A 14,761-nucleotide genomic window follows, 5' to 3' on the forward strand; every position below is an offset into this window, starting at 1 on the left:
GAAAAAGAAAAAAACGGCTACATACAATATTATTAGTTATTGATTAATAACGTCCGAGGGACGATACATGTCGAAAACGAAGAGGTGCATTTTTAGTTCACTGCTCAATGAACTCGGCAGCATTCAAAGAAAAAGTATTTGTACACACATTATATGTAAGCCCAGTAGAATATCATGATGGAGAGAACGTTCATGGACGAACCGCTGCTCTTGAGAGATAAAGCGGTGATAAGGATAAGTATATCACAGTAAATAGTTAAACATATTTCGAACAATTTTGTTATTATATAGAAATAAATAGGCAATATCTAGCAGACACTATTCTTTTTTTTTTTTTAGATATGTAGAATAAAATGGCGCTATTAAATCTCTGCGAGCAGCATTACTATCGTATTTCGCGTTAATGGCGCACATTCTCATAAAGAACGTGATTTAATAATTTCTCTTTCTTAGCTATTTGAAAGGTGTTTTGTCTTAAATGTTAATGCCTCGTGATTAGTCCTAAGAAAAGTTCGTGTATGTGTGTGTCAGATCTCTTCTCCCTGTTTGCTTTTCCGTCAGTTTTTATCGACCTTTTCTTCGTTCTTAGCATGCATCGTCGGCAAGTAGTCATTCGGAATGATCTTTTATGGAGAAAGTCTGAATACGGAAATGCCGGCACATTTGACGTACCTGTAATTACAAAACCGATCATGTTGACATAACAGAAAGAATGTCATATAAATTATAAAAATATAAGTAATAATTATCATTAATTGCAGATTTCTTTCTAAATATATATAATTGAAAATACATTAATATTATATAATCATAATCGTAACAGGTCAGTAAACTTACCACACAAGTGCCATAATGAATATGTGCCACCAAGGCCACTACAGAAACTAAATACATAATTTCCAAATCTATACTTGGCAAGATAAATGAAAAAACAGCGGCCACTGCGATTGGCAATAGTAACCACGGTAGTATCTCACATCTAGTATTACTCATTTGTGATACGATCAATCGACACTGCAACATTATTCACATGAATGCAATGAATCAAAAAAATTACTAAATTAAGTATATCTATGCATTTCTTACGCATATATTGGAAAAAATAGTGCCGATGGCAAAGTATATTATTCTCGGATCTTTTTCTAGAATGTTGTTTGGAGAGTGCATTATCCAGAATGTGGAAATTATAAAAAACAAAACTAAAGGCACTAAAGGCCTTATAGCCTCTGGAAACGTCCGCATTTTTCCGGTTTTATCTCTATATGATCTGCAAGATAATTTAAAAGAGAATTATGTTAATAAAAAGCTTTTTATTCAAACTTTGTTTTAAATCAAATGAACTTTTTAAAAAGAATTATAACAGAGAAATAAATAATTGAATATAAAATACTTTATCAATATTTATTAATTATCATTAACAGAAAAAAAAATTTCAGATTCATTTCGTTTTTATCCAACAAATATTTTAGTAACAATAATTTTTAAAAATGTATTATTTATTACAACGATAAAATGACACTCACTTGTATATATTCCAAATAACAACTGGTAAGTTGGACACAAGCGCACTAACATAAAATAACATTTCAAACATCATTCCCGCCGATATACCACCTGGCAATTCAAATTTCCAGGCTTCGTGTCCACCTATGCTGGTAAGTGTAAATACAATAACAGTTGCCTATAAAATCAATAAAAGATTGGTAAGTTGGCAGAGATTGATGAAATAATGAAAGTCAATTAGTAATATGAAAAAAATATTATTTTACATTAAAAATCATATTTCTGAGCAAACTTACCAGCATGGAAGCATCGTATCCCCAGGGAAGAAACAGTACACCTGTGTTATACTTCTCCCAATGACTTAGATAGAAATTAATGAATACATTCCACAGTATAAAATACATTCGTAGCGGCGAGACGCTGTGATCTGTTCTGCCGAAGACTGAGTACATACATACTGTGATCAACATGGCAGTCCAACTATCTAAACCGTGATCAAATAGTTCTCCTAAGGGACCGGACGTTTGTGTGCGTCTTGCCTGTTTACCATCTATCCCATCTGCAATATAACGGTTATAAACAAAATTAAGTTATTGTTCAAAAAACTATACCACAATAACATTTATATACATATTTCTTTTCGATAAAATTATGTTTATTATTTTCTCTCATCCATTGCTTAATATTTAAATTTATTATTCTGTTTAAATGTAAGTTCGTGTGTTTATTCAAATGTAAAAGATAAAGTCTGTAATTAAGATATAAACATCTGTATTTAAAAAACTATTGCTCAAAATAAAAATTTATAAATAACTTTTTTACTTATTTTTCCAAGAACTGTCTTACTATATTATTTTGAATCGCTAGTTTTGAGATAGTTTGTGTGTGCGTGTGCGTACGTGTGTGTGTGTGTGTGTGTGCGTGCGCGCGCGCGCGCGCGCGCGCGTGTGTGTGCATATACATGTATATTCAATGTATCAAAATAAAACGTCTAGAAACACGAGCAAAATGACATTGGATAATTAACATTAGTTTATTTAACAAATATATGTATATAATTATTCAGTTATCAAAACATACGCGATATTCAACTTATAATTGATATATGTATATATATTTTCACATCCTTAATTCCTACATGTTAATATTAAAATTATATATCAGGCACCAAATGCACGTACCAAGCGTATATGCCATAAAAATGTTAAAAGCAGCCATGGCAAAGACCCATCGTGATATTGGAGGGTATTCCGGCTTGTCGTCACTGGACGCATAGAAGTAGTAGTCATAAATCGCAAATAGCATAAAGTTTAGCACGGTAAAAAGGAATCCAGAGAAAGTTAGTACATTTGGAGCAACCCACTTTGGACAATACTAAAACACAAGATGGAATGATTATTTTATAATAAAAATACTATATAAAGAAACCATTTTGTTCTACTGCAGCTCTACAAAATACATGGATTAAAAAGAAGAAATCTTAACAACTGTTCCATCACTGAAGCAGAGATTATACCTGTACTACTTTGTTCCAAAAGGGATGCATAACATACACGCTCAGGGGACTTGTGTCCAAGGAGCTATACTGAAATCATAACATATTCAAAATAAACAATACAGCTAAACATTGAGAGCATAAAATATTATTTCAATTGTTTCAATAAAATTTTATGTGTATTATATAGCTTTTTTTAATATAAAAAAAAATAAAATAATTTTATAAATATTATTATATACACATTATATATACACATGTTGCAATTGCATGTATATTGTAAAACGTAACGTATTCATTATATACTCATAATTTCTTCAAATCAATAATCTGTACGTATAAAAAGTACATTCAAAATCAGACGCTCACCTTGTAACTCTCAAATCCTGTGAGATGCTCATCCGTCAGGTACTCCACCTCGAACTTTAGCTTACGATACATCTTGGAATCTCAGGAATCTTGACGAACTACCTTACGGATCCAACGTCGCGCTCTGGGAATCGTTAACCACGCGTTTACGCGATGGGAGAGGCGCCGGGCGGTGGGCGCCAATAACGCGCGAGATCTCCGGTGAACTCCGGCCTTTCACGAGGATGCCTTTTTCCTTATTTGTACCGTACGCAAAATCGTCTATCGCGCCGGCTCATCGTGACATCGTTCGTACCTACGATATTTTCACAATGACGAAACAAAACTCCAGCCCTTTGGCAACCTCCCCACAATTGCCGATTTCCACTCGAGAGAGACGAGGCGCAGATCTATCGCGCGTCTGGCCGTCGTCGCACGACGAGTCACCTCACCCTCACCACTCCTCACGAATACTCACGATTCACGATTTACAATTATGCATGTATTACGTATGCACGCGTATCGAGTGATCCCGACATGCCGTCGATCATTGTCACCTCACAGACCACACCACCGCACACGACGAATGCGCGACGTGCATCCCCACGTTAGAAGAGAGGAACGCGCGCGCGGCGCCGGCTGATCGTTCATTTGTTCCGTTCTCGATCGCCCACGCGCTTGCTGTTACAGCAGTCGAGACATGGAAAAGAGACGTGCTTTAACGATCGAACTTGATTATACAGAGTCGTACATTTACGTGTGTAAAATAGAATGATCTACGATCGGTATTCGCAGTCAGATTATAACTTTATTGGGCTTTCTACAATAAGCCCCTACATTAAGTCAGAAGTTAAAAAATTGACTAATCACAGTCGGTGAATTTTTAGCTTCCGTCTTCTAATTTATGACTAATGGCACTTATTTGTAGAAGGCCCATATAAAGACCGTTTCAAATACAGTAGACTTAAGATGATCATAAGCCAATCACGAAATCGTTCAAGAACAATTCTTCTTCAAGTAAATACGTTTCTAACTGCCCTTCAAATTTAAAGCTTTTCCACAATTGCAAAAAGTATAAACGGTGATTTAATTCAAACCGATCGACTTTATCGCCAAGAACGATAAAAAAATTGGAAAATACAATTTTATTATCGGCTTCTGACAGTTGACTCTGTTAACAATATTTTCTTTGTATATAAATTTTATATACAATCATATTTACTTTGAACGTATAAAATACTCTTGATTTTTTTGGAGTAGGGATTACATGAACAAACTGTTGAATCCTTCAGAATCAGGCTTACATATCTAATAAGATAGTTGGAAAATTTTTACATACATTTGCATACAATATTGATGAGTAAGACAAGTATTACGTGAGACGCAAATCGTACGTGTTAATTATGGCCTTGATTCGATAAAACACACGATTTTAGGATTTCCTTAGACATTACTCGAGACAATTTTAGAAAAAGAACTATTTCTTACAAGGTACAGTAGTAGTGTTTTCTGTAATAATTACAGAAATACTAACAGTGGCCAGCCAATCACGAAGCGTATACGTGAGTAGTCCAGTTATACGAGCGGTGAACGATCTGGAGTTTCTTTAGTCCTGGTTTCATAAAGGCCGAAACAAGCTGAGAGCGGGTGTAGATTTTGACAAGTTGACATCTTCTCGGTGTTCTCGACTGGCACTTTGACGTATGTCTGTATGACATGACGTAAGCCGGCACCGGCGAGACATATTCTAAACACGCTGTGTATTTTATCGATTAACCGTTCTGAAAGATGACACTGTGCTAATTTTGCTGATTGACACGTACTAAGGAGCAACGACGCAAAGACCGGTATTTACAGGCATGGGCGATGCTCTCGCTGCTGTCATTACTTGAGAAACGTCAGAAGATCATTGTATGTATTTGTACATATATACATGCTGTGCGTTTTGATATAAAAAAATCATATTAATTCTGATCGTATTGGCAGCTTAGTCGCTCTAGAAACTTCACCATGGCCTCTGCCACAGAACAGCAGCAGCAGCAGCAACAGCAGCAGCAGCAACAGCAACAAACAACGCTGGAGTTTTATCAGGCGATGGCCGACTTTAAAAACATGTTTCCACAGATGGATGATGATGTGATAGAGGTAAGAGAACTGTCGACATGCCAAGTCCATTCTACTGATTTAGATTAAATTCAATTTTGATTAACATTTTTTTTTATCCTTTTCTAATTAGATGAAGATTAATTAGAATAAGACTAAGAATATGGCTGCGTTTGGTTTATATATTTATACACTGTATAAGCTTTGTTCTATCTTTATCATTGTTACATAAGAAAAATAGAATAAAGTTTACGTCTAAAACAAAAGCAGCCTAAACCAAGAAAATGAATCTATATTGATATAAATACATAATCTAGCTACCGTCATGTTGTTTTATTCTAGGAATATGTCTATATTTTATTATATATTTGCAGGCTGTACTGAGATCCAATCAGGGAGCTGTGGACACCACAATCGACCAATTGCTCACCATGAGTACTGACAACGAGAACGAGAAAATCAGGAGTGAGCTGGAGCAGAAGGAAGAGCTTCCAAACCAAGTGACCGCGAAGTCACCTAGGAAAGACTCAAGCAAAGCAGTGTTAAGAAGCAGCGTTCAAAAATGGCAGCCTCCACTCTTGGGACCATTGCCGGACACCTTTCTAAGGCTCCCTCAGCAAATATCTGATGATGGCATCGATTTGGCGTATTCGCAAGAGAATACTATGCTAGAGGACGAGAGGATCGCTATGTTTTTGCAGAACGAGGAGTTCATGGCGGAGCTTCGTTGGAATGAAGATTTCCTGTCTACATTGGAACATGGTAAAGAATTGAGGAGACCGCAAGAAAATGCAGCTCAAGAGAGAAAATGGAACGTTTTCTTTCTCTTGTAGACTCAAAGCTGGAGAAGTGCAGCAGCCAGACCGGTCACGACGATGAGGATCTGTTCAAAGAAAGACTGAAAAATATGGGCAAACGTAAGCAATGAATTGGAAAATTATCATTTAAGTTAAAAGCTCTCTCTCTCTCTCTCTCTCTCTCTCTCTCTCTCTCTATATATATATATATATATATATATATATATATATATATATGTGTACTGTTATTTTTCTAATGATGAAAACCTTTGCAGTATCTCGACGTAAATTCGCGCAACTTACGAAAGTGTTCACTCGCAGTAAGAAACGCGGCGGCAGACAATTGTTACCACCGACAGCTTCTTGCGACGATCTTCTGGATCCGGAAGAATCATCCAAACCTCAATCCTAAAGAGAGATCTATATCTACACGATCCTGCTGGAATATTTGTTCTTGTTTCTCGTCATCGTGAGACGGCAAATTCAACGACGTTTGCAGCTTAATTTAGATGTCATATGTCACGGAAAGAAGCATATCTATGTCATGACTTGCGATAGACGAGATAACTATGTCAGGGTCGTGTAAGATATAAATTAATTAGCGATTCAGATTTATAGCTCACTTGATGGTTGACAATTAGCTGTAGAGATAATGGAATTACAAGGTTTTAAAGGTGCGTCAGTGAAAACAAAGACTTACCGAATAGAGTGAATATCAAGTAAAACGCTTGAAACGATAAAAAAAATTATCAAAAAGCCGTATCTCGGTAATTATGCAGATATACGTAGGAATTAATTAATCTTAAAGCATTAATCAATCTTAGTGCATTAATTAATCTTAATGTATTTTCTAGTAAGACGCAGATCTGTTTCTGATAAATTCAGTGTGATATTTTACGATGTTGTGACGTAAAGTTTATTTTAATAGATTTTATATTTTGTTGTTGTACGTTGCTTGCGATTATCCGTATTACTATGTATTACTGCGTATTATTGCGTATAATCGTTTGAAGACTGACACAAGAAAGTTTTGCAGAAATCTATCGAGCGATAATTTCGATAGAATTTTTTATCTGATATTGGAAAAATACTTAATTCAAATTAATAACAGTCGTCATTGTTTTACTTAAGCGTAATGAGTAAAACAAATAAAATTTTTATTGTACGCAAAATACGCAATGCGTTTTGCTTTCTAGCGTGTACGGCTACGAAAGTAATTGATGTTGTATATATATATGTTCATGTGCATCGTACGCCGATAGTGCGTCAATGTTAATTAGCCACAATAGTTTATTGAAAATTTAAAAAAAGCGCAACATCGATCCGAATTGGAAAGAAAATGTGATTCTTTTGAAAATCCAATTTTCGAGAAGATGGAGATCTGATCTGGTGAGATAAACAATTGTTTCGTCAAGATAGAGATAAAAAATGGATGAAGGTTTATGTTATTCTCATAAAATTTTGCATTATTCTAAATAATTTGCCAAATTCAAAATTTAAGACACTACACAAATATTAGATGTCTTCATTCATTTATCTTTTCGATTCTACTTGCGATGCAAGTAGTAATTGCACCTCTTTTAGACGTAAAACCTAGTCATTCAGTCTAGCCATTATTTATTGAACAAAAGCTCTGTTATTGTAACGATATCGTGTGAATGTAGAAAATATTTATAAAAGTGATTGTAGACAGTCTAAGTAATTTACAACATGTGCTATGATGACAAACACGTATGAGAATAAATTGGAAGAGTTGGAATGAGTATTATATTTATTCAAAATTTCATTTGCATTCAAAAATTAGGGAAGAAGTGGAAAGCACATTTATCTAAATCATCGTAATTTGTGTTAACCACTTCTCTCCTAGTAATCATGAAATCGACTTGGATAACTGGCCCAAGAGCACAATATCGAAATATCAAAATGAGTAGATTGTCTTGTGTTACGTATCAGGTTGCTTGAAAAACACTCTAGCACCAGAGAGACTATAGTACAATAATTGGAACTCGGCGTTTCTTTCATTGAGACGTTGGAGAGTGAGCGCCCTGGTTTGTTGAAGCTTCTCATCGCCGTGGTCATCCTTGCGCTCGGCTGCAAGCTTTTCCTGGGCGATGTGCTGTTCAACCGTTTTGAACCAATGAAGGCCGTCTAGTTCAACGCTCTGATCAAGCAAAGCATTGATGTAGGCAATACCCATGGCGAAGCCATCGTCAGTGAAAGCTGCGCCGGTCTGATTCTTCTTAAACATCTTCTCTTTATTGGATACGGAATTGTCGACGAAACTGAGCGTTAGTGGCGGCACGATGGCGTAGAACTGCTGCAGATGGTAGGACTTGGTATCGCGGAATGCCGATGCAAACACGTCGACTAGCAACTTAAAGTATTGAATACCCTCGGTGAAGTTACGCACCAGATCAGCGATGTCGTTCTCCAGCCGTCTGGCTGCAGCTTGTGTTGTAGCGCTATAATTTAGTCCACGACAGAGTGATTCGAATGGTACTGTTTTCTCGATATCTGGCAGGAAAGATATTGCGTTAGAGCTGGCGTAAAGGCCGCCGGAGCGAATCAGCCGCACATAGCCGAGTGCGTTGCCGATTTGCGTGATCAGCTGACGAAACTGATCCAGGTAACTCAGCCCGTCGGCAGTCATCCCTAGTTTTCGGATACCCTTTTGGAATTTCTCCGCTCGTTCGTATGTGTACGGAGCGGCGCCTGCTTCTCGTTGTGCTCGGACGAATCTAATATCGCGCATCAACCGTGACTTGATGTGTTCGTCGAAGAGGAACTGCGAGAAGGTATGCAGCTTTACACGCAGAAACTGGTAAACGAAATTTACCGTGGTGCTCATGATACCGGTGCCATGGGTGCGAATTGAATTGGCGATATGCCGGATGCCAATGGTATTTAGATGCTTGTTGCCGCTGCTGTGTTCCACGAACGTTTGCGTGTTCAGATTGTATAGGTATCTACAATGAAACAATACGAATATACTGATAAATGTCTAAATACTAGTTATAACATAAATTCTTATACTGTCACATTTAACAATTCTAGTTACCTGGAAACGAACACATGGATGTTACGCATTATCTCTAGAGCGTCCAGACCCTGTTCGAGAGTCTGCGTCGGCAGATGGTCCTGCACCGTGTCCAGGCCCATCTTATAACTGGCTAACGCATGCATCGTCCGGTAGGTTCTCCAATCGTGTAGGGCTACTGTCGTCAAATTGTAAAACATATCGTCCAGATAATGCTCGACAAATCTCTTTGTACAAACCATGTTTTCGGCCAAAGGCAACGGCGGGACTCGCACCATCCTGCTACCGTCTTTCGCGCCAATATTAAAAGGATTCGTGGAATCTAGTTTAAGATGAGCATGCACGTGCAGTCGTAGGCTAGTCTCGATCTCATGGCAGGCCGGTTTTAATACACTCTTCACTAGGCTCTCCCGAAGTTCCGCAATACGTTTTACCTTCAGCTCAGCGAATTCCTGTTCGCTTATGGCGCTATTGAAGGCGGCGAACAGATGTGTAATATGGTAAACGCCGGTATTGCTGTCGACGACCGAGGAGAGATAAGCGGGGAGCATGTTCTGATGATGCAGCAGCAGCGAATAGTCGCCATGTTCATCGACTAGCTCGTATAACTCGGCCACGGCATCATAACTATCCAGCAGAAACCGTAGTTTGACTATTTCTTCTTCGCGGAAAGTATCGGTCAGCTGAGTGGCGCACGCTAACGCGCAACGCACTATCAGCCGTCTATCTGCGCTCGCTGGACCACTTATCAGCCGCATACTCAGCCCTATCAGCGATAGCGCATCTAAGCGTTCCCTGCTGTAACTCTTGTCCCTCTGAACAAGAGCTTTTCGCGCTGTTTCCAGCATAACTAGCACGTAGTAAGCTAGGTATTGCAGCACTTGCGCCTGCGATTGCACTACGACCGGCCCGAGTGCGTAAAATGTCGTCTGCAGGGACTTTTGCAACTCCACGAGTCTGCAAATTAGTTTAACTGTGCCACGACTCATCGGCTTCGACAGCAAAGCGTGCAGATTCGTCACAAATGCAACAATCTCACGCATCTGAGACAGCAAAGCTAACAAATCCGTCAGTAGCGTACGCTTTTGTCCAATGTCTGATACCTGGAGATTGGTCCTTGTAAGGATACTCTGCATCTCCACGCACCAGATCGTCCCTCGTTGTATCAGATTGTTCACCGTGACAGACAATCTTTGCGTTCTTGCTTGCAGAATCTTTTCGCCAATTTGTAAGTTTATGGCATTGCCAGTTTCCTTTGGCACGACGTTGCTGAGGAACTTACTCGGCACCCACATCACATTCCCCACCAACGTGACTGCGTAGAATTTCTTGTTGGTCTCCAGCACCCTCTTGATCAGCTTCTTGTCACAAGCGCCAAACAGCTTTATCACCACGGCGACGCCGACGTTGGCTCTTATCCAGTTCTTATTCAATGCGGCACAGTCGTTGGATTTGCTCTCCACATCTGTAATCATATTTTTCAGATAACTGATGATCTGCTCGCTCATGACCGCGCCTTTATTTACATCCATCACATGTTCAATCGCCTTCAGAAACATATTCTTTCGTAGCAATTTCTCCTGCAGATCTTTGAGCAGATGGTCAAACGTTTCCAATTTTGTCTTGGTGACATGAAATTGCAATGGATTATGCATCATAGAGCGCACATGTATCCTGTACTTCTTCCACTGATCCAATATTGTTGGTTGAGCGTCGACGATCTCGTCGAGAGTTACAAGGATAACAAATAGATCTATGAAGCCTTCCAGTAGAACGGGTAAATAGATTTCATGGACGGCGCCGGATAGACTTGCCAATTGTTGGGTAGTCAAGTGTACGACAGCTGACATTCGATTGGTAAAAACGGATAGATCTAGAAGATCTGACAATAATTTGGTCACACCAATAAGATCGTCATCCATGCACCTTTCTCCATGAGCGAAGAGCTTTGCATAAAAATCAGCAGCTTCCACTTTCAGTAATCTGATTTCTCTGCACGTTCCTGCTATCGCTGCCAGCAGCTTGGATAGAACTTTGTTTTCCATTTCCACCAAGGACAGAATACCAATATCTTCTGTCGATTTGTAGACTAGACGTAGAGGACCTTCTATAATATATTCTAACGTTGAATCACCCTTCCAGGATTTCTCCACCAGATTCTCAAAGAATTCTCCGTATTTTCGTAGATGCATAGCACCTGCGGCTTTATAGATGCCTTCATCTTTTTTGGAGTTCCACGTCGGTGCCTCGATCATTTTTATTTATTAAAGTTGTAACTCCGGCAATTTATGATGATTGTTAGAGGAACTCTAATTATAGAATTTTTATGATTAATACATGTGCATTATAAAATTATAAAATATGATAATCATATTAAAATTCTTGTTTCTTTCAATAAAATTTCTTTGATATAATAACTTACCTTGTTTATATTATATGTTTGTATTTTTTTATATACAATTATGATACGAATTTTTTATATTATTATTTTATGCATAAATAACTATACTCCATATTACTTTGTCTCTATACAGTATTCAATCCATTATTGTTATTCCATCAAACTCATCAAACTTCAGCTGACGCATCTTACTGACATTGCCAAGATAGCTAATCTAATGTCATCAGACGGAAGTATACATGTCCTACTATTAGCAACAGATGGCAATATTCTTGAGAAATGAGGAAATATCGACAGTCGATATTTTCTCTTACTCAGTCGATTAAATTGCATCTTAAAAGTGAAGTTAAAATCTTTTCTGTCATTAATTTATAAATTTTTGTTTACTTATCTCGAGCAAGGATTACGAAGTAATGAATAAAATCTAATCTTTCTCCGCATTGATATCTTTTTATTATATCAGTACAAGACGTTATTTTATTTTTAAACAAAAATTGAGATAGAAATTATATGATGCCGATTTTGTTAGCGACATCGAGCGCATCATAATCGCGCGTTAGGCGCACGTATGCCTTCTTTCTGCCGTCCGGCCTCATCAAAGTATTCACCTTTGCTACATCGACATCATAAAGCTTCTTAATCGATGCCTTGATGTGATATTTGTTGGCGTGGTCGTGTACGATAAAGACTAAGGTGTTGTTGTCCTCAATCTTCTTCATCGCCGCTTCCGTCGTCAATGGGAATTTTATGATGTTAAATGCATCCATACTGAAATACAAATCACAAAGATGCAATAATTTTCTCAAAAGAAATTCATATATACATATTTATTTAAAAAGTTTCGAGTGAATCTCATTAAAACCCTACCGATTTCTGTTCGGCACAGATTTGCGCGGGTATTTGGGATTTCTAGGTGGCCTGAAAGTCTTGGGCCTGTGGAAGTGAACGGACGTCCTAATCTTCCGCACCCTGGAGCCATGAACTCCCTTCAAGATCTGTAAAGTAATAAATGTAACAGTTAAATTCATAATATTTGATACATTCTTGTATATAGTAGACTCGATAATTGTTCAGTACTATGTTAAAGTTATTTTCACGGAAATTCAAAGAGATTCCCACATTTAAATTCATCATTGAAAAAGACAATATGTCTCTCAAGGAGAACAAGTCCGAATTGACTAAATCATGACAAAAAGACAATATAAATTTGAGCAATAATTCAATATGTCGTCAAATTAACATTATTTTAACTTTCTTGTTCACCTTGGATTAAAATATTAGCAAGATAAATGTTTCTATTTCAAGTACCTTCTTCTGAGCCTTGAGAGCCTTCTGAACTGGAGTCGCTGGCTTTCCACCCTTTGGGGTCTTCTTGGTAGCTTGTACATTCTTCTTGGGTTTGCTAATCAATGGCTTGCTGGCAAGCTTGAGCACAGGTTTAGCTGCAGGCTTGGCAGCTGGCTTAGTGGCAGCTGCTGGTTTGGCAGCTGCCGGCTTCTTTGTAGCCGCAGGCTTGGCCGCAGGCTTTGTCACCTTTGAAGTAGACGCTGCTGCTGTGGCTGGTTTCTTTTCAGCCTTCTTCTCTGTCTTCTTCTCTGCAGGCTTACCTGTAAAAGAAAGTGACATAGAACTGGATCAATATTCAAATAAATACATAAAAAAAAAACAAAGATCTAAAGTAAATCTATTCTTAAAAATAGTACTTTTAAAGTGAAATTCTCTATCTTCTAATTCTCCAGTGTACTTTTTTAATCTACACAATGTACTCTTTGCTTTCTGTTGATTGATTATGTACCTTGAAATGAAGTAAAAATTACAAAATTGAACAAAATCACTAGAGTATTTATAATTGCATTACAATCAACATCTAGTGAATTTGTTCACTTTTGTAATTTTCATATTGTTTCAAAATACATAATCGACTACCTGTTTCCTTTCTTTCCTCTCTTTGTGGTCGTTTTATTGACAATTGTGTTTATTGTCACATGTATTTTATCTCTCCTAAAGTTCGTCAATTTTCATCTTGAAAGATAGAAAACAAAGAAATAGGGCAAGTGGCAAAATGAGATAAAAAGCAAATTGTAGCACATTGTAGATTAGGCTTCATAGGTTATGGTACACGCGAATTTTATATCATAATTAGTATCGAACAAGCAATATGGCAGGTGAGATTCGCGGATACAGTGAACAAAAACCGGTAGATAAAATCACATGAAACGTTCTTCTGAGAATCGTCATCGTTATAAATAAGATGTAAGAAAACGTGTGCATGTTCGACCACATGGTTCTGGATCGCGTTCCTCGACACCGAACTACGCGACGTTGATAATTTATATTTGTATTGATCGATAATTTTGAAAAACGCCTTTTCAGTTTAAAAACATGCATTCAGAAGGAAAGACAAATGTCACGTATCACTTTTAAACCTACCTGCCTTTTCCGTGGGCTTCGGTTTCGGAGCCATCTTGCTAGAAAGAAATATCAATCCTCGTCCGTGGCGGAAATGTAAATTCTGACTACGTTAGTCGTTGATCGATGAAAAGGAAGAGGGCGACTCCGTTCAAATTACAGATCAATTAGTGAGTTTTTTATTCAACCGGATGGAATCATTTTGGCTGTGCAATATTATGTTAAAAATATTAGGAAACTAGGCAATATTAGCTAATATTAAACAAATTTTGATGATAACCTGTGAATTATACATCCTAAATCAATTGCAAAAAGTGAAATAATAAATAATTTGGCTTATAATGGCCACATTTTGCTGCAGTTTTAGGTCAATATTTTTAAACAAGTAAGTGGATTTGAATAAATTTTTATTTTTATGAATATTTATTATTGTTTTATTAATATATGTATAAAATTTCATTTAATTTTTAATATTATTTCCTCAACAAATTTGTAAATATTACAAAACGTCAAGACAAAAGTGAAAATATAACTTTTAAATCAATAAAAGAATTATGCTGAAATTTTACACGGACACTCCGACATAACGATAAATGAAAAGAATTTATGAAAATTTTACATTTTTGGTATTGATTTTTATTTACGATATTTTATCGTTGGATCATTAT

At 37.2% G+C, this 14,761-nt stretch overlaps 4 protein-coding genes across 5 annotated transcripts; 1 reads left to right on the plus strand and 3 right to left on the minus strand.

Moving 5' to 3' along the window:
• Positions 1-32: 32 nt before the first annotated feature.
• Positions 33-4,922, minus strand: LOC108746921 (ethanolaminephosphotransferase 1-like). 2 transcript variants are annotated; one of them, XM_018484030.1, is made up of 9 exons: positions 4,881-4,922; positions 3,368-4,027; positions 3,020-3,088; positions 2,685-2,877; positions 1,800-2,062; positions 1,524-1,681; positions 1,087-1,267; positions 838-1,014; positions 33-672 (listed from the first exon to the last, which is right to left on the minus strand). In XM_018484030.1, exons 2-9 carry the CDS (start codon positions 3,437-3,439, stop codon positions 610-612), a joined length of 1,176 nt encoding a protein of 391 aa, XP_018339532.1. In that variant the 5' UTR covers positions 3,440-4,027; positions 4,881-4,922; the 3' UTR covers positions 33-609. The 2 variants fall into 2 exon arrangements, with proteins under 2 accessions (XP_018339532.1, XP_018339531.1); XM_018484029.1 differs by lacking the exon at positions 4,881-4,922 and having other exon boundaries at positions 3,368-4,168.
• Positions 4,923-5,181: 259 nt separating this feature from the next.
• LOC108746922 (CUE domain-containing protein 1) lies at positions 5,182-8,005 on the plus strand. The gene is made up of 5 exons (XM_018484031.1): positions 5,182-5,257; positions 5,333-5,491; positions 5,824-6,211; positions 6,283-6,366; positions 6,522-8,005. The coding sequence occupies exons 1-5, from the start codon at positions 5,213-5,215 to the stop codon at positions 6,656-6,658; spliced, it is 813 nt and encodes a 270-aa protein (XP_018339533.1). The 5' UTR covers positions 5,182-5,212; the 3' UTR covers positions 6,659-8,005.
• Positions 7,481-11,732, minus strand: LOC108746920 (WASH complex subunit 7). Its single transcript, XM_018484028.1, has 3 exons — positions 11,706-11,732; positions 9,305-11,592; positions 7,481-9,212 (listed from the first exon to the last, which is right to left on the minus strand). Exons 2-3 carry the CDS (start codon positions 11,536-11,538, stop codon positions 8,189-8,191), a joined length of 3,258 nt encoding a protein of 1,085 aa, XP_018339530.1. The 5' UTR covers positions 11,539-11,592; positions 11,706-11,732; the 3' UTR covers positions 7,481-8,188.
• Positions 11,733-12,114: 382 nt separating this feature from the next.
• On the minus strand, positions 12,115-14,188 carry LOC108746780 (60S ribosomal protein L23a). The gene is made up of 4 exons (XM_018483736.1): positions 14,115-14,188; positions 12,993-13,291; positions 12,552-12,679; positions 12,115-12,452 (listed from the first exon to the last, which is right to left on the minus strand). The coding sequence occupies exons 1-4, from the start codon at positions 14,146-14,148 to the stop codon at positions 12,191-12,193; spliced, it is 723 nt and encodes a 240-aa protein (XP_018339238.1). The 5' UTR covers positions 14,149-14,188; the 3' UTR covers positions 12,115-12,190.
• Positions 14,189-14,761: the final 573 nt, after the last annotated feature.

Source organism: Trachymyrmex septentrionalis, unplaced genomic scaffold (assembly GCF_001594115.1).
Source record: "Trachymyrmex septentrionalis isolate Tsep2-gDNA-1 unplaced genomic scaffold, Tsep1.0 scaffold19, whole genome shotgun sequence".
Classification (NCBI taxonomy): domain Eukaryota; kingdom Metazoa; phylum Arthropoda; class Insecta; order Hymenoptera; family Formicidae; genus Trachymyrmex; species Trachymyrmex septentrionalis.